This window comes from Genypterus blacodes, unplaced genomic scaffold (genome assembly GCF_046128005.1).
Source record: "Genypterus blacodes isolate CSIRO-AG114 ecotype Tasmania unplaced genomic scaffold, CSIRO-AGI_Gbla_v1 ptg000109l_1, whole genome shotgun sequence".
Classification (NCBI taxonomy): Eukaryota; Metazoa; Chordata; class Actinopteri; order Ophidiiformes; family Ophidiidae; genus Genypterus; species Genypterus blacodes.
In genome coordinates this window covers 593,736-620,000 of record NW_027466913.1, presented here as the reverse complement: position 1 = coordinate 620,000, position 26,265 = coordinate 593,736, and the positions used below count along the sequence as shown (strand labels likewise).

The following is a 26,265-nucleotide window of genomic DNA, read 5'->3' as shown; positions in this document are numbered from 1 at the left end:
CCCTTCCCCCTCCTCCTCCTCCTCCTCCTCCTCCTCCTCAGGCTCCTGCCTCGAGATTCTTCGGGGAGAAAGTCCGGCTCTTGGGGAAGCCGGGAGCGACTCGGCGTCCCCCATGTCTCCCCGGACTAGCAAGAGCCGCATGTCCATGAAGCTGCGGCGCTCCTCTGGATCGGCCAATAAGACCTGAGAGACGAAGGAGACGAGACGAGACGAGACGAGACGGGACGCAGCCAATCAAGTCAGCCAACCAAACAAAAACGTTATGTTAGCCAATCCCACGGTCGCTGCTTAGGTTATATCAGCCAATAAGAAGTCAGGAGAGAGAACTCCGCCCCCTGCTGGTTGAGTTTAAAGCTCAGTGACATTGAAGCATGATCTCATTTCCATATGAAAGCTTTTGCCCTTTCTAGCAGACACGTGCACAGACTGTTACAGGTGTGGTGATTGATCCTCTCCGCCCTGATGAAGCTCACTTGAATAGTTATTGATTAGTGGGGCCGATCGGGGCTCTCAGGATTGAACAGAATGATCACGGTTGCTGTCGCAGAGTTTCCTCCCCGTACGCCTGCCGGCTCCATCAGCCAATAAGAAGTCACTTCCTGAATCGCTCGGCCAATAGAATCTGACTTTGTGCGCTCTTTAATGTGTCGGCGCTGATCATCAGGCCGCGATCGCCCCGGTAACGCGCTGCATGCTGGTGTGTGTCGTACAGCTGAACCTGGACGCTATGAGGTCACGCTGGTGCCAGAGTGTGTGTGTGTGTGTGTGTGTATGCAGGGCGGAAAGTGCCACGTTCTAACCTGCAGAGCCCCTTTAGTCTGCCTGTGCTTTTATTTTGAAAGGAACCTGTATATTTGTAATATAATCTGTTTATCAGACAGAAAGATGAATTTTGATATCAAATGAAAGTGGGAGAGTTTAGAGGATGAGGTCGTCTCTGTGTTCAACAGATCAAACAGACAAACGTGTTTTTGTCCTGGGTGCAGCTTTAGGGTGAGAACAGGAGAGAAGACCAGGCGTTATTATTATTCAGCTCACGCAGAAATGTAAATAGAAACTCATTTCCTCACAATAACACGGGCGGACAAGGATAGGAGAGGAGGGAAGAGGGGGGAGAGGAGGAGAGAGGAGAGGAGAGGAGAGCTCTTCCTCCAGATTAGCTGCTCCCGTTTAAAGCTGAGCACTTGTTACAGGAAGTTGCGTCCTGATTGTGTTGCCGGTGCTGTAAAGTGATGAAGCGCTCTGATTTTGTGTTTTCACGTCAAAAATATGTTTGTTTTTTCCATTTCATTTCTTTTTAATTGACTGTAAGATGTTTTGACCCGGACAGGAATGGGTGAATTCAGTGTGTTTGAGTTCAGCGTCTCTCTGTTGTCTGAAGCAAAGGAACCACGGCTTTCCTCCTGAGTTCTTCTGAGTAGATAGATTCTGTTTATCTATATATGTACCCATATATATATATATATATATATATAAATATATATATTAGATCTCTGAGTGTCTATATGAGTGTGTACAGTGTGAGGATGCTTGTTGTGTATATTCTGTTCTGTCAGACTTGCTGCCAAAACCAAACTGTGGTTGAACCTCAGACCTGCGTCCTGTAGCGACGCGTTGACACTACAAAATCTCTCTCTCTTCCTGATTGGTTCATTCAGATTTAAGGACGCCACATATATCCAAACAAACTTCCCGCTGCAGCCAAAATGCTTCTCCTGAGATCACAGTCTCCGTGTCTTTACACCCCAGCCGCTTCTTGATAAATGTGGGTCGTTGTGGAAGGAGGGAGCTCAGAGAAAGTGTGTTTCAGAGATGAATAAGGCCAAAGAATGAGAGGAGTGAGAAGGTGGAGCCTTTTCTCCCTTTAGAGTCAGCTTACACTACGATGTCCCTTCACTACAGGCACACACACTCCCATGTCCTGAGCACACGGTGTGTTTAAAGATGCAGCTCATCTTTGTGCTTCACTGCTTGAATTTGTCGTATCTTGTGTTATTATTTGATTGCTGCCATTTTTATTAAGTTTTCTTTCAGCCGTAGATTCTCTCTAGAGAGGAAAGGGACGCCAAACTCTGAGGTCGGATCATTTTCTCTTTTTTAGTGTTTTGGAACGTTTGAGCTCAGCTGCCATTTGATTTCCCCCCTTTTTTGTTTTGTCCCTTTAAATTATTGTAGATGTACATTTTATTAATAACCACCGGTCGCCCAGATGCACCCTGGGATACCCGACGTGTTCATGCTATAAATAGACCCCAGCTCAGCGTCCAGTCACCGGCCGTGTCCCAAACTCTCCTGTAGGACATAAAGCCACCCTGAGCCTGGTTAGGTCACACAGAGGCGCCACATAGACTCTCCTATGGACAAATATATACCACATATATGCGTATAGACACCAAATTCTGATTGAAGTCCTGGTGCTGCGTTTAGGGCCTATGGGAAAGAATCAAGGGGACAATTTCATGCATCAGAATTCTTTAATTTCCATTGTGATTTCATTATTTTGATAGACTTAATTCAGCCACATTTACAAACAGGACTATGGGAATTAAATGACCTTAATCAATGCATCTTTACTCCCCTCACATAAACGTCTCCATATTTTTCCTTGGATTATCATTTTAGCCATTATATTCCCACATAGGCCGTGAATGCAGCACGAGACCCTAAGCCCCTCTGCACTTTAGAAAATAGCTTTTTTTATGCCCAAATCTGCTCCGTTGGTCGTCTCAAACAAAATGAAATGAAACAGAGCGACACAGGCCGACGCTCTGGATGCGACGGCTGATTGAGGAAAAGCTTTAATCCAGAAGTGAGTTTGGGACGAGGCTGCCGTTTGTAACTACTGACTATAAATACTGCATGACCAGTTCAGTACTACCTGCATGTGTTGGCCATGTAACAGCTGTACCACAACACACACACACACACACACACACACACACACACACACACACACACACACACACACACACACACAGCTACATTACTGTCGAACCTGTAATATGTAAACATGTATACTGTCTATTTCAACCACACAGAGTCAATGTGCGATGACGGAATTTGACAATAAATGATTCGTACCACTGCACCACTTTGTTGTGTACGTTTGTGTGCCGACACAAAAGAAGAAGAAGAAAAAGTGCCAGAGTTCTCATTGATCAGACTTTATTGACAATAATTAAGAATAGATTTCACATCCAACTTCAGACATATCAAAATAGTAATATAGGCTTTAATCCAACCACAGTTACATTTTAGCATCGAGGCATTTATGCAAATATCTCAGCAGTCATTTGTGTTTAATAAAGACGAGAGCATGTTTACGAGCGGTACTGACATTAAACGTTCCATTTCTGTATGAAAATACTTTGTAGCTGAGAAATGAACCGGCACATTTACTTAAAAAGGCATAAGACGATCAATCTGATTCTTTTCTCTTTTTGTTGACATTGTTACACACGTGGAATGATGTTTGAAATTCACTTAGGCCATCGATTCCGTCTCCAGTTCTCAGGGATAAGACGTTCACATTCTACATGTAATTACAGGTCAGTGATTATGGTCTGGACGACTCCAAAGTACCGGGTAATCGGATTACTACTTTGCCACACAAATATGGGGCTTTAATGGCTGTTTGCTTGCAGAGTGGAATTAGGTTTCCATGTTAAAAATACTCTCTTCTCTCCACGGCTTCATCTTCAGCCTGAGCAGCATCTCATCACTAACGGATCACAGTGCCGCCCGATTCACATTCGGGCGATTTCCCTTCACATGAACAACAAAATAGAAAAACATTTAAAACACAAACACATGTTGTTTTTGTGGATAAACTATGTTCCCCAAAAGGAGCTGTCATTAATTTACGAGGCTCACTGTAACTGCTGTCACCTCCCAATCATCTGTAAATATCACCATGACCGTGTTGCCAAGTTTGTTCAGATCCATATAGGTCTTTATATACTTGTGAAGGATACCAGGAGCCTGCTGATGATGGATGTGGTCTGTGAGGACTTGTGAGGACTTGTAACGGCACCATGGACAGAGTTTTGTAGTTTACACAGACGCGTTTACACACCCTCTTCTCTACACGTCCCTTTACACTTTCAGCACCATGGACAGCAGTAACTCGTGTCTCTGTAGCAGTTCCAGGACCGTGGACAGATTCATGACTGAACACCATGACGTCATCATCAGGCCTTCAAACACACTCAAAGTTTGATTCATTAACTTTCTGAGCAGAACAGATGATTGACAGCAGAAACACGAGCTGCAGTGCAAATGCAAACACTTAACATCCACAACTTCCCCTTAAGAATAATTAATAAGAAACGACCGATCGCTTGTCCTGATCGTTTGTTTTGTTTGTCATCAGGTGTGTGTACGTATGTGAGTGTGTCTGTATGTCTGTGTGTCTGTGTGTGTGTGTGTTACGGTCGGACGGCCATCTGCAGCAGCATCACCTGCCGGTTCTCGGTGGGGTGAGACTTGTTGATGTGTCTCGTGAGCCCCGGGGAGCTGAAGAACGTGGACGGACAGTGTTTGCACGTGAAGATCTGCTGGCTGTGCTGCTGCTGCTGCTGCGGTGGCGGCTCGCGCTCCCCGGTAACGCCGCCGTGTTCCTCCCGGTGCGCGTGGAACACGTCCGCCCGCAGCACCGCTCCCCCCAGCGTGCCCGCCAGAAGCTCGTCCCTCATCGCGTGCCACAGACGGTGCTTGTCCCGGATTTCCACCGAGGGGAAGCGCGCGCCGCACAGGTGGCACAGGTAGACTGGACTCTGCCCGCCGCCGCCGCCGCTCTCGCGCACTTGGCCGTAAGCTCCCGGGGGCGTGGGGGCTCGCGCCGTCAGCTCGTGCGCGGCCAGGTGTTTCTTCAGGTACGCCTGTCTGCGGAACTTCTTCCCGCAGTACCGGCATTCGTACACTTCCTCCTCCGGTAACGCCTGCACGAATGGCAGAGGAGGGTGAGGGAGGGACGGCGGCTGCTGTTGCGGCAGCTCCACGCGGTCCTCCGGGCTGCCGGTCAGCAGCAGCAGGCCGGAGGGGGGGCTGTCCTGCTGCGGGTCCAGGCAGCCCTCCGCCGGGTTCCGGTAAAGCGGCGTGGAGTCGTAGCGAGGCGGCGCGAGGCCGTCACCGTCCTCCCGCGAGCGGCCGAGCAGCAGCAGGGAGGGCTCGCGCCGGAGCCGGGAGCTGTCCAGGTGCTGATTGATGCGCAGCAGGTCGTTCTCTTTGCCCTCCATCTCCACCGCCTCGGTTAACGGCGGCGGTTTGTTCCTCTGAGTTTCTCCTCCGTGGTTGTTCACCGGACGCGGCTTGTGCCAGCGGCGGTGCGAGGCCAGGTTGGCGGGACAGCTGAAGACTTTGTCGCACTCGGGGCACCGATACTCCACGCGCACGATGCGGGAGCACTTGTGCTGCGCGAGGGAGAACGGGTCGGGGTACTCCTCCTTACACAGCTGGCAGATGAACTCTCCGAGGGGCCGGTTCCCGGTATGTGCAGACTTCTCCCGGTGTCTCTTCATCTCGGGACTCTCCTTCTTGATCCGCAGTCCCAACACCGGCGAGGTCGTGACCTCATCCTCGAAGTTGAGTTTCCGGTTTACCTTCACTTTCTTAGAGTGGTTCCCCACCGGCGCTTTGCTGTGCCTGTTGCTGCTCTGCTCCAGGAAAGAGCGTTTACCGGCGGCGTGCTGCTGCGGGCTCATCAGCGTGAGCGGCGGGAACAAGTGGACGTGTTCGTACTTGCCACCGTGACCGTAGAGCGGCGCGTGGTGGCGGCTGCTGTCCGTAAACAGGCGCACAGAGGCGGACACGGGGGTCGGCGCGGTGCTCACCAGGAAGGGCAGCTCCGGTAACACGGTGGATGATGTCAGACACCGGCCAGGGAACGACGGCTTCTCCCGCTCCTCCAGCTCCACCAGCCTCGTCCCGACCGGTTTAACGGGGCTGCGGGACTCCGTTAAAGTCCCATCCCGTGGGGGTGGAGGAGGAGGAGGCGGGGAGAAGCAGGAGAAGTCCCCGTCCGGGGTCAGGACGTCCACCTCGGTCACCTGCTCCTCGCTCTCCGGTAGCTGAGCCCGCCGGTCCGCCTCCGCCTCCAGCGCGGACTCAACGTGTTGGCTCCACGCGTCTCTGACACCGGCGGAGTCCTCTCGGGACACCGGGAACAGTCCGTCTGTCTCCCGGTCAAACGGGACGACACTCAGCGCCATCATGTCAAAGTTCAACTCGCCGCTGTCACATTCTGTGTTTTTGTTATTGTTGCTGTTGTTCCGTGACCGGTATGACGCCGATGATCGCCGGGTCCTCTTCACCAAGAATCCTCGAGGCATGATGAGGAGGAAGAGGAGGAGGAGGAGGATGCTCGGCGCGTGGCACCACCGGCCGGCGGAAAGGACAACAACTGAGGTCTCCACTGTGGAGCCCACTTTCAAGTAGCGAGGGAGGGAGGGGTGGAGAGAGAGAGGGGGGAAGGGGGGGAGAGAGTGAAAGAGAAAGAGAGAGTGAAAGGGAGAGAGAGAGAGAGAGAGAGAGAGAGAGAGAGAGAGAGAGAGAGAGGTTCTTCTTTTCTTGTCCCTGCTGTCTCTCTCACACACATTTCTGACCCCTCTGATCAGTCTTTTGGGGCATTTTCATGTCAAATATTCCACATGTACCATCTCAGCCACATGTGTCTGTCGCCAGTCTCCTCCTCTAGCCTCCTCTTCATCATCAGATGTGTCTCTTCCTGGGTAAACACGAGTTCACTTTGCTTGAAGTGTTCAGCGTCAGACTCTAAAGCTTAGATGAAGAACAGTGATGTCATCAAATCAAAAAGATGTTGTCATCCAGTAAACAAAGTTATTATAGTGACTGGGTTTTAACAATGATGTCATACTTGTCAAACTCTAATGTGTCTCTAATGTGTCTCTCACGTGATTGATCTCCTTTAATCTAAAGTCTAATTTTGTGTTTTTGATTATTGATCATTTCCCCTCTTCGGTCATAATCAGGAGCAGAACACAGCTGATGTCAGATCGCTGCATATCACATGTGTTTATCTTGTTTGATTGTTACTTCCGGGAACCTGGAAATCCCCTTTATTGTTTTTTTTTCAATCATTTAGTTTTTCTGAGCTCAGATCATTTAAGGGAGGATCTGAGTTAAAATAATGGTAAAGATGAAAACAATCTATTTAACTGTAATGTAAAATGTCCCTGCTGTCTCTCTGCCTTGTCCTTGTTCTCCAGTCTAGATTCTCTCGTCTTTATTTAGACGGCCTGATTTTTCCGTCCAATCTCCTTTCTTCATTTGGAGGTAAGAACACGTCTGCTCTTCATTTCCTCCATCATTCTGCTGTGCTTTCATCAAACAAGCAAATAGATTTATTTTCAAGAATGAAGTCTGACGAGATGTGTGTGTGCTGAGTGAAATGCCCGGGCGTGTACGCCGGGGTGAACAGCACCCATGGGGGCTCAGATACAGATCATACCTCCATCAGGCTGCTAATGACCGCCTCTGTCCTGCTGCTGAAGTGTCTGATTATCAATGCCTTTGTGTTGTGTTAATGGTGAGAATACCGCAGGCAAAGCTTTCCCTCTCTCTACGTGTGCGTGTGTGTGTGCACATGTGTGTGGGTGGGTGTGTGTGTGTGTGTGTTATCTCTCCTACAGAACAGGAGGGCAACGCAGTCGCACAGTGGAGAAAGATGTTAATCTGGTGTGTGAGTGGGTGTGTATGGGTGGGTGTGTATGAGTGGGTGTGTATGGGTGGGTGGGTGTATTTAATGAGTATTCACACTCATCCTCCCCCACTATAGCTGCTCTGGTTGATAAGAGATCGTAGAGCGACTCATCCATCCATCCCTCCTCTCGCCCCCGGGGGAGGCCAGCTTCCACAGCCGGGCCAAGCGCTGGGTGGCCGAGCCAGAGGCTGAGGCCAGGCCGCCGTCTCTCCCTGGAAGTCAATCAAGGCGGATGAGCGTGAGAACGGGCTTGAGGGGTCGGCTTGCTGGCTCCACCGGGGCCGTCTGGGGAATAGAAGGAGAATAGCAATGAGTTGGGTGGAGGGAAAATAATTAACAGCCGAGCTGCCTGCATCTCCAGTTTGGGCATTTTGGTTGCAATTGTGTGTTTTTGTTGTGTTCCATGGAGAGCGAACCTTGACCCCCGAGCTACTGCAGCTTTTATTGGGCCAAGTGACTGAAATCTCTGAGGTCGCCTCTTCTTTTGTATCACCATTCAGCTTCATTTCACTCAGATCGTCCAGCATTCTGTCACACTTGACAGGAAACACTCATTCTGCTTCACACTAATCGATGGTTTTGCTGCTGTAAACAAACCTGTTTCCTTCACTTAGACAGGGTTAATATTCCCCACACCATTATGAGCCTTGAAGGATGAATCAAACAATCATATGACTTCACCGCCCCTGCTTTCTCACCTCAGATAAACTCTTTAAATATGATTCAAACATAAACCTTTGCTTGTTTGAAGTAAATACTTTCTGTTTGCCTCCTTGGCCGTCTGCCAGAGTTAGAGGTCAGTCTTCACCTTCCCTTTATTTTGCCAATATATCACTGCCTGTTTGCTATTGAATAAATGTGCTGCAGTGTTACGTCTGTCTCTAAGATTGATTTAGGCTGGTTGATGCCCACAGGGGAAGAAAGCAGCAGCAGCTCCAGTGTCCACAGCACCGCCTGAGTCCTGAGGTCCAATCTCACTTTGATTTCCAGGATTATAATCAAACACACTTACTTCACTTACAGGAACATAATTATGTATATACATCATATACATGCAGAAACATCATCGTGTGTGTGTGTGTGTGTGTGTGTGTGTGTGTGTGTGTGTGTGTGTGTGTGTGTGTGTGTGTCCCTTCAGTTTGCATGGAATCAGTCAGCAGTGAGGTGTATAATCCTTCAGACTGCTGAAAATGACTATGGATCGATCTCTGCCTCTCAGTCAGCCGCCTGGAAGTATCACACTGTCTGTCTGTCTGTCTGTCTGTCTGTCTGTCTGTCTGTCTGTCTGTCTGTCTGTCTGTCTGTCTGTCTGTCTGTCTGTCTGTCTGTGTTTACAGGATCAGTGTCGGTTTTGCACGTTTGATGTGTATTCATTTGTAAAGCTCAACAAAAAGCCAAAGCATTTCAAACTGCTCAACAGGAAAAATGAATGTTTAAGACCTGATGATGAGTAATTTAACCCTGAGAGGAACCAGAGCTGGAGAAAGTCATTACTCCATTCAGAAGAGAAGGAGGTGAAAATGACTAATACTGAGAGCTTTTGACAGAAGTAGAATCCAGGTTATTTGATCCTTTACTTGATAACCTTTAAAACCTCCACACACACACACACGCACACACACGCAGACTCTCTGCATACAATTTACATTCTCAAAAAAGCTTTTATGCAGTACCAGGAAATTGTTTCAGGTATTATTATGTCATATGTAATCAGTCTAGAGGCCATGGAGCTTTTTCAGGTGTAAAGTGAAGACAAAATAGTTTAAATCCCTTCTCTGTCACATCATGAGTCCGTGGTTACGAAATGCACTTTGCTGAAAAGAGCCGGAGACTCGGTAATCGATGATTTGTCGCCATCTAGTGGCGCTGTGTGGAGCCACCGCCCAGGTCGTCAAACTTCTGGGACCAACTGTTGCTGTGTGGTTCGGTCCACAACAACCATCTGGCGCCTCCTGCTGGCCTGCAGTAACCAAATACTCGTTCAATATCATTTTTCTCCAAATGCCAACTTTTCAGCAAAACTATTTAAGGCAGCGTGGATGTAATAATGTCTCCTACTTTGTCCCAAAAGAGCCCTGAGGCAGTTTGGTGCTGTATGTAGACGACATGTTGGCCCAAATATTTGACCCTGGCCATTGCTGGTCAATAGCCCTGAAGAACAGGAAGTGGAAGTGTTTCTGCACGCAACTCTTCAGCACAACAACTTCTTAAACAAAAAACCCAATCACCTTGCATAAAGGGAAGTCCTGCTGCTGACTGCATAACATAGACTCAGACTCAGTCTCAGCTAAAGATCAAGAACATTACTCAGCACTACGACCATGAGATGGATTCTGCATAATTGATCCTTTATCACAAAATAGTTTTATCTTTAAAAACATGTTTATGTTAAAGTGAAGTTATTTTCCTTTTGTTTGATATCCAGATCTAAAACAAAATAACTCTCAGGTTAGTACTACGAACTGTGTGAATATGAAATGGGGGGAATCTCCAAACGCATTCACACAGATCTGCGTTCTGCTTTCATGTCCTCTGAACTTTCTGCTCTGATCGTTCTTCAGACCACATATCAGTTAAACCTGTGTAAAGTATTTGAGAGTGTGTCTGGTAAAGGAAGCAGGAAATGGAGAGAAAGGGGAAGCAGGTAAACAGGTGAAGACGGGCGGTGAAACGCTGTGAGAGCCTCGAGCTTCAGTCTGTCAGCCTCACATTTCAGTCAGGAGGTCTAAACATGACAGAATGAGTCAGGGAGGAGTTTGACCTTTGATCCTGTATTGTTTTGTACAGTACAGTACAAGGTGAAGTTGATTCGGTGATTCAAGCTGAGTCATTGTGTGCTGAATCGTGTCCCATCATGTCTGGAATGCTGAGGGATTCCCACAGACTCACAGGGGAAACGTGCACGAGAACCACACACGTGCACACACACACACACACACATGCTGTTACACTGGAAGAGCTGCTCACATACATGACTCTCAACGCAAGAATCTAATATTATATGCTACTATAATTGGACTGTGTGTGTGTGTGTGTCCAATCCCCTTCAATCTTCAGGGTTCCTCCACTTTGAACTTTATTCCCCTTCCTTTGCATCACACTGGCTTGGTCTCAGTAAAGGTTATGAGTTCTGATCACCATCCCAGTTTGTTTTCCCCCCAAGATTTCCAGTCTGACTCTAGGCTGCAGCCTTAAAGAGGCCGTGTGGCTAAATGCTGATGAGTCAGGCGACCGTTTGGGAAGCCCAGAAAAGTTCACAGGAACGAAACGCTGTCGGCACCAATATATCCGTCTGCACTGTGAGCTTTGGTAAGACGCAGCATTAGCTTCTCCCTCTGTCACAGGCTGCTGCTGCTGCTGCTGCTGGAGCGCTCAGGATGTCTGACAGAGCTCAGGATCGCCCAGGCAAAGAATAGAAAAGAGATTGTGCAAAGTGAAACTGAACACTGTTTCTTCACTTTAAAGCATCACATCTTGCACTCGGTTGCAGTTGAACTCTTCCGTTCCCTCTCATCGTGTCATTGCCCTTTCCCAGACTTAATCATGGATTGATTTGCTTCCTTGTCTCCGCGATCATATGCCGCCTGGTGACGCACACGCACACACACGCACACACACACACAATGACAGGGCAGGAATGGGGTGTAGATTTGTCAAAGATGGAAAAATTAAACAGAAGTGTGTTCCGTCCATAATGCTGTGTGTGTGTGTGTGTGTGTGTGTGCGTGTGTGCGCCGGCTTTGTTTTCCTTTTGTCAGCTGCAGAATAGCCACTTCTCCTTTATTCATCTGTGTGCATTCCTTTCCTCTGCCTTTAGATTCAAACACAGGTCTGGTTGCAAATCAAGCACTTGCAAGGTTGGACTGAAGCTTCCTGGTTAATCATCTTCTTCCTCTCCAAGTCTCTGTCCCATTCCGATTAAAAGGAACTCAAAGTTTCATGAAATATTCAATTGTTGCGACACTGTTAACGCCTGAAGCTCATTGAGGACATGTGTTATGTTGTGCACGGGGCACAAAACGCTCTGTAGGCAAATCAGCCGGCGTGTTTTCTTCATCATCCTGAAGCGTTGCTCAACAGTGGCACAACAGGTCCCTCAGACAATAGGCTGGTAAATGAGGCCTGGAGTTTCCCTGGGGCCTGCGGAACATCGCGTGCAGCTCTGTGTGTGTGTGTGTGTGTGTGAGACATGGCTCATAATCCTCAGATGTGTTTTTCCTACAGTGTATCAGACTTGTTTAGTTATCTGACCTGTAGTATTGGTAGTAGTTCTGTTAGTAGTACTGTTGGTAGTATTGTGATCTGTGATCCCTGCTGACATGTGGTTTCCTCCCATGACTCACTCATCAGTACCTAATCACACACACACATTCTTAATGCATTAGTCTCTGCATGCGCCGGAGTTCCCTGAACACAAACCAACATGACACACGGATTAATTCCCGGGGATAATTTACACACACCTGCAACAAAGAGATGAATGCTGTCAATGTTCTGTTGGTGAAATGTCCCTGAGAGAACAAACACATGAGCTGGACCATGAGTCTCTGTGTCTGTTCTGCTGAGTCACAATGCAATAATTACACCTTTTGGAGGAAACTCCTGCTAGTGCTCCTCAGCCCGCTCACATGCTGAGGGGCTGAGGAGCACGTCTGCACCGCTCCTTCTGGTCTCTACACACTCGCTTTAGAACGTCCGTCTATGGAGCTTTGAGTGAATTTGCATGTGTACACGTGTACGTTTAATCTTCCACTGAAGGAAAATGTTTACATATGTGCTGTCACTCTTTGACACTGTCTTTAAGAAATCTCTATATATTTCCAGGGAATCACATTTTCCAAACACGACACACATAAATGAATAATTCAATAACAAATATGTTTGAATTGAGATGACTCTGTTTCTTCCAATGTAAAGCTACATGTATAAACAATAGTGATGTCATAGAAGTACTTTGGTATGGATGATACAATGTTCATGTTAACTCGTAATGTTTATGCTTCTTTTGAAATTTGAGAGCTTGGCTAAATATATTTACTTTAGATAAACATTGGATTTAAAGATAGAAACGTTGCAGGCGTGTTTAATTTTAGCAGACAGACGGGCTGTGCAGAGTCACTGTGTGTGTGTGTGTGTGTGTGTGTGTGTGTGTGTGTGTGTGTGTGTTATTCTGACACGAGCTGGAAATCCCCCACGTCGCTCTAAGCTCCGCCCCGCTGCAGAGGCCACTGCGTCCGCGTTAACAACGCACACACATCGCTAACACACACAGAAAGCAGCGCACCACGTCCCGCGACTAGTATGAGCACCAGTATGGACCTGCACCGGGCCAGTATACGGAACCAAATGGATTACAGCGCGGAGGCCAAAGAGGGGAAGCCGGCTCAGTCGACGGACGAGCGGCTGGACAGCGGCCTGGGCTCGCTGAAGGAGGAGGAGTACCAGGCGGTGGCGGCGGAGCTCCATCGGCTGCGGGTTACCGATTGCGAGCCGCCGCAGCAGCAACAACAGCCCGCTGTAGCCCCGGAGGTGGAGGAATGGAAGACCCAGGTCACGGAGGACGGAGACACGTAAGTCTAGCCCCTAATTTAGACTCGATTGCGGGTTATTTTGGAGCTTTATGGCGCTTTGCGGAGTGCGGAGGCCTCGGTCGAGTCCCCGAGGTAACCTGATCCCTTCCTGCTGTGGACGTCTTTCCTCTGGGCCGTCATTAGAAAGCGGAAGGCCCCGGACTGCTTTCGGCCTCAATTTTATGGACATATGTGCTTTTTAAGCCGCTTATAATGACGCTGCTGCGGTATTATTAACGCACCGAGCGGGTTCGCGTTGTGATAATGTCCGTGGATGCGGTCGGGGCCGCAGGTTTGGACGTAAACAAAAGGCGAATATCTGCAGGGAATCTACGATGGCCGCGGGTCAGGCTGGGAAAGTCCCGGGCGCGCCGCCAAGGAATCCGACCGATGCGCGTCCCCGAGAGGAGGGGGGGTGCGGGGGGCGTCTATATCCTGCAAAGGAAAAACATCTGTTATATAAAAGAGCAGAGGGAAGGTTTAATAATATAAACTCTGATCTACTATGATGAGGTATAATAGCGTTAGAGTTTACAGGACTTACATGGTTAATCGTGTAAAATAGTGCAAACATTGATAAATAGTAAAGTTTATAAACAATACTACTATCTTGGATAGGTGTAATTTGTTGTGACATCATATTTATTGGATAGGGGGAAAGTTTATTTTTCAAAGTTTCCAGCATGATGTCATTATGAGTGAGGCCTTAGCATAATTGAGTGTGAGGCCTCTTTAAGCAGCCTGATCCCCAGGGAACACACACACGGCTCCTGACATGATCACAATGTACTCTGACGTTACAACAACATCATGTGCTGGGTTTAAATGTCAGAGTAGTGCAGCGATGACAAGCGGACTTGTTTTGCAGACAAGGTTAGGAGGAGGAGGAGGATTGGTGCTGAGTAAATAATATGAATAAATGTAACTTAGTTTGTTTGCGTTGTCAGTTCTTTGGTCTGTGTATGTGTCGGTGTGTATCTGTGGTTTCTTCTCTGTTGTTGTTTCATAAAGGTGCAGGTCATCGGGTGTGTGTGTGTGTGTATTAACATGTCTCCTCTCTGCAGGTTGCTCCACCTGGCCATCATCCACGAGGCCAAAGAATGCATCAAATCCGTGGTGAACCTGTCCAGGAACACACACTTCCTCAACACACAGAATGACCAGAGACAGGTACGTGTCTGCCCCACCTGCCTGACGCTTAGCTAAACCCTGACGTGTTGTCACGGCGATCTCACCCGGCCTCTCCTTCCTTTCCGGACCCCAGACTCCCCTTCACTTAGCGGTAATAACAAACCAGCCGGACGTGTGTCGGCAGCTGATGGCGGCCGGCTGCGACCCCACGCTGGTGGACGACAGCGGGGACACGCCGCTTCACATCGCCTGTCGCCGCGGCAACCTGCCATGCTTCAGCGTCATCACACAGAGCTGTCGTCCAGAGCATCTAAACGCCGCCGTGGCTGCATACAACTACCAAGGTGAGAGAACAGAACGTAAACAAAGATTCTCCTCCTCTTCTGAGACGCAGTTGTGTGATTTCAGCCCTGGCTCTGGGTTTGCTCCCTCTTCTGCTCCTTGTTTGGATGCAGAGCATGTCACAGCCCAAACCTGAGAGCAATGCTTCACTTTTCAACATTACAACTCTACTTATTTATGTTTTGGAAGGCAGGAATGTTTGTTTTCAGCCCTGGCCTGTTAAATTACAACCCTTTAGCATCATTAGCTCATGTTCTGTGGCAGTGATGGTAATCTGCTCTGCATGGTGGCCCGCCGCCGCTGAATGGAAACAGATGAGACACTGACCAAACACATTCTTAAGTGTTGTTTAAACGGAGGAATGGTGGCGGCAGGCAGAGCAGCTTGTGCTTTGTGTTCTCCTTCAACACTATGGTTAGGAAGGAGGAAGCGTTTAAGGTTTGAGCAGGCGAGGGGAATGCCAGAGCCTCCATTAGGCAGCACATGATGGTGGAGGCTGGGCTCCAAATAGAGGAGGAAGGCTCCAATTTAAGACTTTGACGCGTGTGTGTGTGTGATGTTCTTGTCTGGATTACAGCCATTTTCTCCAGGGAAGCAAAGATTTAAAGTAACATCTCCCAAGTGATTGAGGGTCATGAAAGTGGCTCCTTGGTGTTTAAAGGGAGAATCACTCACTTCTGTCTGGATGTGGATCTGCTTTGTGTTGAATACTGATGTGTGTTCCTCTGATGTTCCTGCAGGTCAGAACTGCCTCCACATCACCTCAGTTCAGGGCTTCCTGTCCCTGGTGGAGAGTCTGGTGGCACTAGGAGCCAATATCAATGCACAGGTATGTTCTGGTGAAGGAACATTTGTTTTGAGCGTTATCGTTCATATGAAGACGTCTTTAGGACTCAATTGTACTCTTGTCATCAGACTGTGTCTTGATTTTAAGGTGACACTTGAACTGCATCCATCCAGCCAGCATTCCTATTCCTTCCTAACCCAGTATGTAATTCCCTTGTTGTCCTCTAGGAGCAGTGTAACGGTCGCAGTGCCCTGCACCTGGCTGTGGACCAGCAGAACCTCTCACTGGTCAAACTGCTGCTGAAAAGAGGCGCCGACCCAAACCACCTCACGTACGGGGGCCACTCCCCCTTTCACCTCACCTACGGTCGCCACGACGACGACATCAGGAAGGAGCTCTACCCGCTGACCAGTCCTCACCTGAGGGAGCTGCCCGACAGCGAATCAGACGACAGCGAGGAAGAGGAGGACGAAGAGTCTGTAGACGAGGTGTGTGTGTGTGTGTGTGTGTGTGTGTGTGTGTGTGTGTGTGTGTGTGTGTGTGTGTGTGTGTGTGTGTGTGTATGTGTGCTTCAGCACAGACTGCTGGGTGTGTATCTGCAGCGCTGTAACACATTTCCTGTCTTCTTTGTCTGCAGGTGGGATACGATGACATCCAGTGGAATGGACATTAGAAAGGAACAGGAAGTAGCAGAGGCAGGAGGCTGTGTGACGATGACAGCAAAGGACTAACAGCCAAGTCAAACCCACCTCTCCCTGCTATGACATCACAGGAAAACAAACGGTGGGGCTGACAAAGCTGGGGCGTGACCCCGACAGACAGAGGGACAGACAGACAGGCTGGAGGACAAACACCTCTGAGAGACTGAAGGCCGGAGGAACCAATCAGAACGCTCCATGCGGCAGCAAGGGAACAGGATTGGATGTAAAAAGATGTAAGGATGTAATTAGGGGGCGGGGTCTCATATTGCTGTATGATAGAGGAGGGGCTTGTATTCTGTGGACACTGCAGAGAATTGTCACTAAACATGGACACAGACGTACCTGCAACAGCTCTGTTGTATGATATTGTAAATGTTTGTGTATACTAAGATGTATTTTTTATGGAAGCTGTGAATGTGTACAGTTGAGCAGGATGTATATGTGAGGCAGCGCACCAGCTAAATTAAAAACACTCATATTTAACAGTGGAAACCTCTCCTGTGTGTGTGTGTGTGTGTGTGTTTAATGCGCCAGAGGGGTCAGAGGGTCAGAGGTCACACAAACAGGGAAAATGGCCGCTCCAAGTCACGAGATAATGAAGAGATCTGACCTCTGCCTAGGTGAAGACATGAAAAACTACATTTGCTCTGATGGGATTGTTGTCTTGAGTCGATCTGCAGCTGAATCCATCAAACTAACAGGTTCTTCTTCTTCTGCAGTGTTTTTCTGCGATTGCGAAACAGCTCGATTTCACGACCCGACATGTGTTTTCCGTCCTGATCAGCAGCTTTTGTTTTCCTTGTACACACGAGTCGTGCAGGAAAGTTTGCAAGGCGACAACGCACGGCGCCTGAATGAGGAACTGGAGGCCGCTGCTGCAGTTCCTCATGTCGGGTGTGCGTGGACAGAGCGGAGATAAGGACACGGGGAATTTCTCTTGTATTTGTAGAACGAGGCCGATTGTGCGGGGAATCAGGAAGTTTTGGGGAAGGTGGGGCTTAGAGGAAGCTGCAGGAAATTCCCAGGAAAAGAACACCCAGCTGTTCATAGCGTTCTGACTTCTCATCCCTCTAAGAAGGGAATCTCCACTGCTGAACAGGTCCAGCTCAGAGAGACAGACAGGCTATAGAGGGATCAGTGTGTTACATTTACAAAACACCATTAATGATCCAAGGCCTGAGTTAAGTGTCTTTGCTAAGTGTCTTTCTGTCTCAGTCTTGGTTTAGCCCTGTTACCAGCGTGACATCTTCTTCTTCTTCTTCTTCTTCTTCTTCTTCTTCACCTTTGCCAGGTCCTCTAGTATTACTGTTCAATGGTATCTGAATGGCTGCAGGTTCCCTCAGACTGGAACAGAAGTTTATCCATGAGACCAGAGGACAGATTCAGTGTGATCTGACATTTAACTTTTGTTTTGTTGAAATGAAAACTGATTTGCTTTCATTTAGTCTTTCTGCTTCTCATTTACTCCTAACAGCCGTGAAGCCGCAGCGTTCTAATTCCAACGCTGGTTTCTTTTCCTGGTGTCAGAGAAACTAGTTTGGCATTGGTGGTGTGTTTTGTAAAATTAATGGAGACGCTGAGCAGAGGCACGAGTCCAAGCCAACGTGTGTGTGTGTGTGTGTGTGTGTGTGTGTGTGTGTGTGCAGATCCATGGACTCCTGAGTGTGGCAGGAAGCAGCAGACTACATGTGGTGTTTACTGTAAAGATGAGTCAAAGCCTCATAGATTAGTCGTGCAAGGCAAAAGATTCCCCAAAGGTTATTTTGGAATCTAAATCTAGACTGGATCAACCTGTTTGCTTTGTCGTCTTTCTTCACATTAACAATTCAGAATTTGTGCATCTTATGATCTTCTGACTTAATTCTGAAGTCCTATGTTTAATTACAAAGTCACAGATGAGCGTTTGCTGTTGAAAGGTTCAGGGTTCTTCTGTTTACAATCGTTTACAAATCAGATTCCTTCTGTTTCTGATGAAATGAAACCATCTGGTTTTCTCCAGGTGGCCAGAAAACCATCAGCTAACACACAGAGTTTGGTTTTCACTGAAGTTACACAGCTGTAAAACATTTCCCCGCATCCAAAGCATTTATCAGAAAGACTCAGACTCAGTGATGTTCCAGGACCTTCATGACCAGTAAGACTGTGATGTACAGAGTGTGTGTCTGGCTTTAGTCTGGCTTTACATTCATTCAACAGCTTGGTTTGCATCCGGTCGGCCTACAAATCTGTGTGTATGGGGAGGCTTTAACACGTTAGTTTAACATCCAAACTCTCACTGTCATCATCCGTATCTTTCACTTTGACTTCTTTCTTCTCCTGAGTAATCACAAGCACCGAAGCAGGAAAGACCCTGAAACTTCCCCAAGCTCTCCTGGGACCCTCACACTCTCTATATGAGAGCTTTCACTGCCAGATGTTACAACCAGCGGAGTGAAAGCCACACACACCACACTGGACATGTTGTACTGGTGGGTTCTGGTTCAGGTCAAGAGGGAGCCTTGGGGTCGTACGAAGTGGATGTGACGGGCTGAACCATGTCACACACAGACTACTGAACAATCTGAACGGTCCACATGTTTCTCACACATGCGGCCGCCTCTGTAGCCCTGCGTTCACACAGTTAGCTGCTCTGCTAGCTGCCCTCTGCACCTGAGAGGCTAGCAGAGCACAGACGAAGAGCAGAAGGAGCCTTTGGTACAAATGAGTCAATGACCTGGCAGACGTTTCCTTGTGTTTACTGATGAACGAGGTGATAGACCAAACAACAACTTTACTCTTCAGACTTAAACTGCTCTAAATGTTGGCTGGTCTATTTTGCTGCAAGGTTTCCTAAACCCGCCATCATTTGTAACGTTCCAAATACAGACAAACAAACAGTCTTAGCCACCGCTCCAATGTGGCCTTTGACCAGATGTGTGGAGTTGTGGAAATAGGTCGGTTGTAATTCTGTGCCAGGCTCTCTTCCTTTCTTTCTTTAACTTTTAACAATTCTGTCCCTGTCCATGATTACAACCTGCTGCTGCTCTATAAACACACAGGAGTGGGCCCCTCCTCCCTTAATGACAGGCCTCCACTGTTGGTTTTCCACACAGGTATAAACACAGTCATACCACATTGTAGTGTCCGCCTGCTCCACTTCCCCCCTCCCCGCCCCAGAGAAAACGTCAACCTGTAAAGGATGTTTGTGTTTCTCAGTCATACCCGTCATTACACAGCCCATGTTATCAGAGATCCTGAAAAGATGCGTGACTGCGAAGGCATCCAGCAGCTTAGCCTGGAGGAAAACACCGCAGTAATGTACAGAACACACGCCATCGGTGACACACACACACGCCATCAGTGACACACACACGTAACACCCCCCCCCCCCCCCCCCCCACCTGTAAACCACTGGACAGATGCTCTCTTTCATTCCGTTGGTTTCCCTTTTTGTGTTCAATCACAAACGGAGCCCGTGCTGCTTTGTGAAATCTTTTATTTACAGTTCTTCCACACACGTAAGCACAGATTTAGCAGCACAACACTGCACTCAGGGTCCATGTCTCCTCCGGCGTGTTGTGGTGAGGCACATCCATCTCTGTGGGACTTCATACGTGCTCCTGTCCTCTGTGTCGTCATAGGGAACGTGCCACGACTCTCCTGAAGTCTGGACGATGGTGTCATAGGAGAGAATGTTCTAGAAACACACAGAGGGAGAAGATTGATGAAGCATCTCCATCTATCCGCTCCAACCTTTTCTCACCCTTCTCTCCTTTCATGACCCTCTTCCTCTTCCTCCTCACCTGAAACCGGACCCTCCTGCCTGCGACCACGTGTCCGTCCACTACCAGCTGGTGTCCTCTCTGCCATTTGAAGAAGAGCTGTCTGGTTGCTTCGTCGGGCAGACAGGCCTTGTGGTCCCTCATCAGGTCTCTGCTCACAAAGCGGCAGTGGTTCCCAGAATGCAAAGTGGCATAGAGCAGGAAAGGATCATCCTTTGAACTGAAGGAGACAGACGCACAGATCGCTCAGGAACAACAACAACAACAACAACAACACACAGGTGTCCATAATTCTGTTTCTGCTGTTTCATTTGTGCTCACATGTTCTCAGTGAAGAAGCAGTGAGCTTTCTGCCGGATCAGCGCCATGTTCCGTCTGTCCCAGGAGACGGAGGGTCTCAGCATGTGCTGCCTCCCCAGAACCAGAACATTCAGGCCCAGAAGCTTCAGCTCCGACACCACCGCCAACAGCTACAACACACACACACACACAAACACACACACACACACACACACACACACACACACACACACACACACACACGCGCAGACACACACCATGATCCATGCAGCACAGACTGGACTCCCACAGATCTAGATTCACACAGATCTATCCGCATATTCTGTTTATAGACTGTATAGGTGCTGCGGTTACTCTCTACTCTCCATATTGGCTCATTCAGGTTATCAGACTAAGCCAGTCTGGGGTTTTGTCTCTCGATCTCTTTTCTCTGTCTTGCCGCCTGAGCCATCTTTAGAGCCAGACAGCTGTGGGCAGGCAGGCAGACGTGTAGGGGAAGTGTTGTTGACATCAGGTACTGGCCAGATAGAACAGCGCCTCCTACGTGTGTGTGTGTGTGTGTGTGTGTGTGTGCACAGACACACACTCCACACAAGGAGTCATAGTGCAACCAGCTGAAAAGCCCCTGGTTTGGACAGAGACACATCTCTGTAGGAGGACGCAGTGAAAGCTGAACTCCACAGTTCTGCTCTGCATGTGAGGAGGGTTTTACATTCACTTGTGTGTGTGTGTGGAGTGTGTTTGTGTGTGTGTGTGTGTGTGTGTGTGTGTGTTCTCACCGTCTCTGAACGCAGGGACTTGTCTGCCAGGTTTGCTACATTCAGTCCGTCCACCACCACATCAAACACCGGACTCTTCTTCACAAACCACTTGAACTTCTCCAACTCCTGCACAGACGGAGAACGAGATAAGAGAGAGAGAGAGAGAGAGAGAGAGAGAGAGAAGCTGAGTCAGAGTCAAGTATAGATGACCTTAGTGCATGTAAACAGAGTTAAACTAGATTCATGTAAACGTAACAATGCAGAGTGCTGGACTTTTTAATCATCAAAGATACTAGATGTGCCTCAGCTGATTGATCTTCTGATGCGGTGCTGCAGCGTCGTTATGAGACTGTGAGCGTCTCACTGCAGTGTGTGTGGCAGAAAAGCACCAAACTCTCTCTAACAAAGAGTCTGGCTGTTCATGGGATGGTTGACTGCTCTTCTGATCCCCAGTCTTCCAGTAACACACATCTACCTGACTGCTCCTTCCTGGCACAGTGCCAGCTGGCAGTGTGACGGACAGGCAGGCAGCTCCGGTCCTGATGAGTGTGAACACTAAACTTAACTCACTGTAGGTTTCATGGTGACAAAATGTGAAACTAGTTTACTGTCAGTGGAGCAGCAAGTAATGTGTAGGTATATGGTGTGTGTGTGTGTGTGTGTGTGTGTGTGTGTGTGTGTGTGTGTGTGTGTGTGTGTGTGTGTGTGTGTGTGTGTGTGTGTGTGTGTGTGTGTGTGCAGGGTTTAGTTTACCTCAGTGAGTAAATATAACACACACATGCAGCTCATTAGCAGCTAACTCATGCATGAAATGTAAAATAGTCCATTAGAAACATTTAAGAGCCCCGGCTGATTCATAAATAATGATAATAAAAATGCAACTTTTCTGTTAAACTAATCCCTTGATCACTTGTGCACTAGTTTCCATCCTCATCCACACACTGTGCATTGTTCTTCAGGGACTTAGTTGCCGGTTGTGTTTGACCTGAGGCCGTTCTGAAGCCTAACCAGCAGCATTTACACTTTTAGACACACAGCAGCCTGGAAATAGGCGGCGGTGAATTCCCCCAGACTGGCACTTTATTATCATGAGCACACAATCAGAACCCAACAGTAAGAATGTAAAAAAGGGTCAAATGTTCTTCCTCTGATGGTACTGTGTGTGCCTGCCAACTGCTGCTGATGTTCCCATATCTCATTCGCCCTCTGCTCGCTCGCACACAACAGGGAATGGGCAGATTTAAATATTAGAATTTAAAACAGAGAACCAAAGCAGGAGAGAGAGAGAGAGAGAGAGAGAGAGAGAGAGAGAGAGAGAGAGAGAGAGAGAGAGAGAGAGAGAGAGAGAGAGAGAGTCCAGTATAATTATCCAGGGACTTTCCACAACTGATATGTGAAACCAGCTCATTGTGCTGCTGTGGATAATATGACTACGCACACACACACACACACACACACACACACACACACACACACACACACACACACACACACACACACACACACACACACACACACACAAGTGCATAGTACATTGCATACTACAAACAGTAGATCATGTTTTTTGTAATTTCCTGCTTTAAACTGTTTTATCCTTTAAATTTCTTCTCCTTTCTGAAGGTAAACTCTTAAACTCTGTCCATGCTTGAGCTCAGTGTGAGGAGGAAGCCCGTCTCTGCTGCTGAGCCTCATGTTCGTCTCCATCTTTCACTTTTGTTCTGTCTCACTATCGCTCACAGTGAGGTTAGACGACGCACTGAATTCACACAGCGCTCACATTTCTGCATCTGCTGCCTCATTGTTGTCTGAATCTGAGTCCCTCAATCTGTTTGCCCGGAACATTAACGGCCTTAAACGGTGGCTTAATGAAGTTAAACTGCTCTGTGTTCTTCCTCTGTCCCCTCTGTGAGAATCACAGAGCGCCACAATGCTGGAAATCCCCCAAATTTAACTAACCGCTCCGTCAAATAAACCCCCTAATGACTGACGAGGACAGAGAGGAGGCAACGTTCATACATCTAATCTGAAATAGCAAGACGACGACGGAGCCAAGTTTGTTTTTGGAAAAGATCTGGAGAACGACGTTTTCAACTTTACTGGCATAAGCACCCAAAAACTACAGCCAGAACGTTCCAGCCCAATGAGAGGCACACACACACACACACACACACACACACACACACACACACACACACACACACACAGAGATAAGGTGAAGTGGTGACTGCCTTATCTGCTTTATCTCTTAAAAAGAACACACAACAATTACTTGCGCTTTTATGAGTTGCGTTTCTTCTGAGTCAGAGCTGTAAATCATATTGATCTGTGTTGTTCTGCTCCACATCTACATGTTATAATCTACAGCCTGTGTGTTACATCACTCTGTCCTCCGTGATGTCACTTATCTGTCCAGATTGTTGATGTCGAACACAAGAAAGCAGAAATCTAGATCAGTAAACTGGTAAAAGACGAGGCAGCAGTCCTCAATCATCAATCAATAAAGCGATTGAACCAGACAGACATTAAACCTGAACCCTCAACACTGCAGCTCAGCACCCTTGACCCTCAGAGAGTGAAAGCAGATCAAGCTCCTTCACTGAATGTGTGCTGAGGGCGCCATCTAGCAGGTCAGAGAGGGAACTACAGTCTGGCTACTTCATATCAATCATATGATCAAACTGCTGCAGCTGAATGTTCTGCAATGCGCGCGTGTGTGTGTGTGTGTGTGTGTGTGTGTGTGTGTGTGTGTGTGTGTGTGTGTGCGTGCGCACCTCGGGCGTGGTCTTGTTGAAAACGTCTTCTCCCTGGATGATGTTGCTCATGACTCTGTCTCTCAGCTGCTGGTACTCCTCAGTGCTCAGCTGGATGGACTCCAACTCTGACCCGCAACACCTGCACACACCTCTACACACACACACACACACACACACACACACACACACACATCAATGACTAAACCTCATGCAGCTTCTTCCTCATGTAGGAAGTAATGTAGTTACTTTGGCGTGGCGTCGGTCCAACTTCCTGTCCATTTCTGCCCTGGAAGACTGAAGACAGAGACACAAAGAAGTTACTGCAGCTCCTCGTTAACCGACCAATCACACGAGTCGTTGTTGTGCTTCTACCTCTCAAACCAGCTCCTGATGCTGCTGGCCAGGCTCTGCTGCGGGTACACCTGGTTGTTCCTCATGTGCAGCAGAATACCCAGCAGCCTCTCCTGCTGCTCAGACTGGGACATGACCCCTGACCCCTCCCCCTCCTCCTCTTCCTCCTTCCTCTTCCTCGCTTCACTAAACAGAGAGACCCAGACATCCTGTTGTGGGCTCAGTCCCTCCTTGATTAACTCGTCATAAAGTTCCCAGGCGGTGGTCGTTTGGCCGTGGAGCATCGCCCCAATGATGATGTCGCCATAGTTACGAGCTGATGGTGTTATGACCTGTTGGGACGACAGTAAAAGATGATTTAAGGTAAATGTAGAGTTCATTTAGTAACATTCTTCTGTTTGACATAAGAAGCAGAGCGTGTTGACCTTCTTGACCTCCTGCAGGATGTGGATGGCGTCTTTCAGTCTCCCCGTCCGGCTGAAGGACTTGATGAAGAGTCCGCTGGCTCCGGTGTCCAGAGAGGGAAAAGTGGCCCGCATGATGTCGTAGACGTCAGGCACCTCGGCGTCGTGTCCGCCGTTCACGCACATCGCCAGATACAGCAGCAGCAGCTCGTAGGACAGCGTCCCCGTTTCCGTGGCGACAAACGTCAACAGGGACCTTAGACAAGAGAGCAGGGAGGGGGGCGACCTTTAGACTTTATGAAGATCCAGACACTGACAGGCACACGTGTTGGTCCTCCTCTTACTTGGCGATGCTGAGCTCCGCCCCGGACCTGAAGAGCGTCATCATCTGGACAGCGAAGCGTCGAGGGTTACGTGATGACTCCATCATCTTCCTCCACTCAGCGGCAGAGAGCGGCCGGTCAGGAGGCTCCGCCCTACCTGGGGAAGATGATAGGAGACGTATTCATTAACCGCTTCATGGTACAACTGAGTGAAACAACAATCACCTCTACTTCCTCCCACCTTCTCTTCTAACCGTCCTCTCTGCAGGCTCCTCTTCCTCCTGGGACGCCCCGGCTTCTCTCCTCTTCGTAATATCTGCCATCCTCTTCGCCGTCCCGGCAGCAAACACCGATTTGGAGAAGGAAGTCCTCTGCCGCAACGTGAAGCTCTGAGCTCTCTCCTCCATCACACCGCCCCTTGGCCCTTCCTCCCTGGTTCTCACCGCGCTCTTCCTCCCCCCGCCCGGTCCCTCACTCTGTCCAGGGTTCCGTCTGTGTGTCTGTTTGCCGCTCGGGTGAGGCCCAGAGTCACCGGAGCACAGAGAGCGGGCAGGAGGAGGCAGCTTGGGCGATTTACAAAGAGGAAACGTGAGCAAACTTGAGTTTCCATGGTGACAGAGAGGCTTCAGGTGTTCCAGGCACGTTCTGGCCATGGAGATCAAGGTGAAGCCCATAGCAACCAAACAGACCTGTGGACTGGGGTTTGTTTATGTTGATTACTTGCTTCTTTGCCTGCACTTTCAGACCTGATCATCAGCTCTGATATGATCCAGACATGCGCAGACTAAACTGTATAACAAACCTTATATCTACAGTATAACACATCAGGTACACGCGGGCAATGAGAACTAACAGGGACCTAGACAGCAATAATACAATTATCCTTTAAATGTCACTCACACTTTCGTCCTTCCGCACAAATGAATAATGAATTTAACTTATTTTTCTCTTTATTTCTCTTCTTTGACAGAACTCTTCGGATACGCATAGAGCAGCAGGCGTGAGTGTAGGCGCACAGTGTGACGTCATCAAGACTTGACAACTAACCGGAAAAAGACAGCAAACGGATCGGCTTCAAAACAAAACCAAGAAATGTATAACTTAAAGACAGATAAAATAGTTTTTTGTTTGTTTGTTGTTTGTTGTTTGTTAATTTGCTTTTACAGAAATTAGACTTAATTGATACCTGTCCATACATGTATTTTTTATCATAATAATTCTTTGTGTGGCCCCGATGTGTCACATGGAATTTTACTCAAATGTGATTAAGGATGCCAAAATATCCTTCTAATGGTGATAGAAGTCCACATTTCTCGAAATATTAATTATTAATACATTTTATTATTAATTTATTACATTCA

General features: G+C 48.2%; 3 protein-coding genes and 1 long non-coding RNA gene across 5 annotated transcripts in view; 2 read left to right on the top strand and 2 right to left on the bottom strand.

The window, feature by feature from the left end:
• LOC143009010 (uncharacterized) overlaps nucleotides 1-3,088 on the top strand; it is a 9,957-nt gene extending 6,869 nt beyond the window's left edge. The window contains exon 3 of the long non-coding RNA XR_012964644.1: nucleotides 42-3,088. This is a non-coding gene — a long non-coding RNA (uncharacterized LOC143009010). The remainder of the gene's footprint in view (nucleotides 1-41) is intronic.
• A 1,339-nt stretch (nucleotides 3,089-4,427) lies between these two features.
• On the bottom strand, nucleotides 4,428-6,548 carry insm2 (insulinoma-associated 2). The gene is made up of 2 exons (XM_076161040.1): nucleotides 6,515-6,548; nucleotides 4,428-6,433 (listed from the first exon to the last, which is right to left on the bottom strand). The coding sequence occupies exon 2, from the start codon at nucleotides 6,327-6,329 to the stop codon at nucleotides 4,428-4,430; it is 1,902 nt and encodes a 633-aa protein (XP_076017155.1). The 5' UTR covers nucleotides 6,330-6,433; nucleotides 6,515-6,548.
• Nucleotides 6,549-12,949: 6,401 nt separating this feature from the next.
• Nucleotides 12,950-16,747, top strand: nfkbiab (nuclear factor of kappa light polypeptide gene enhancer in B-cells inhibitor, alpha b). Its single transcript, XM_076161022.1, has 6 exons — nucleotides 12,950-13,290; nucleotides 14,355-14,460; nucleotides 14,555-14,765; nucleotides 15,504-15,592; nucleotides 15,778-16,038; nucleotides 16,188-16,747. The coding sequence occupies exons 1-6, from the start codon at nucleotides 13,022-13,024 to the stop codon at nucleotides 16,221-16,223; spliced, it is 972 nt and encodes a 323-aa protein (XP_076017137.1). The 5' UTR covers nucleotides 12,950-13,021; the 3' UTR covers nucleotides 16,224-16,747.
• Nucleotides 16,748-19,716: 2,969 nt separating this feature from the next.
• Nucleotides 19,717-25,948, bottom strand: prorp (protein only RNase P catalytic subunit). Of its 2 annotated transcripts, XM_076161038.1 has the most exons (10): nucleotides 25,146-25,946; nucleotides 24,926-25,061; nucleotides 24,603-24,837; nucleotides 24,199-24,509; nucleotides 24,073-24,120; nucleotides 23,845-23,977; nucleotides 21,092-21,199; nucleotides 20,334-20,482; nucleotides 20,034-20,232; nucleotides 19,717-19,927 (listed from the first exon to the last, which is right to left on the bottom strand). In XM_076161038.1, exons 1-10 carry the CDS (start codon nucleotides 25,576-25,578, stop codon nucleotides 19,781-19,783), a joined length of 1,899 nt encoding a protein of 632 aa, XP_076017153.1. In that variant the 5' UTR covers nucleotides 25,579-25,946; the 3' UTR covers nucleotides 19,717-19,780. The 2 variants fall into 2 exon arrangements, with proteins under 2 accessions (XP_076017153.1, XP_076017154.1); XM_076161039.1 differs by lacking the exons at nucleotides 19,717-19,927; nucleotides 20,034-20,232; nucleotides 20,334-20,482 and adding an exon at nucleotides 20,491-20,937 and having other exon boundaries at nucleotides 25,146-25,948.
• Between the last annotated feature and the right edge of the window lie 317 nt (nucleotides 25,949-26,265).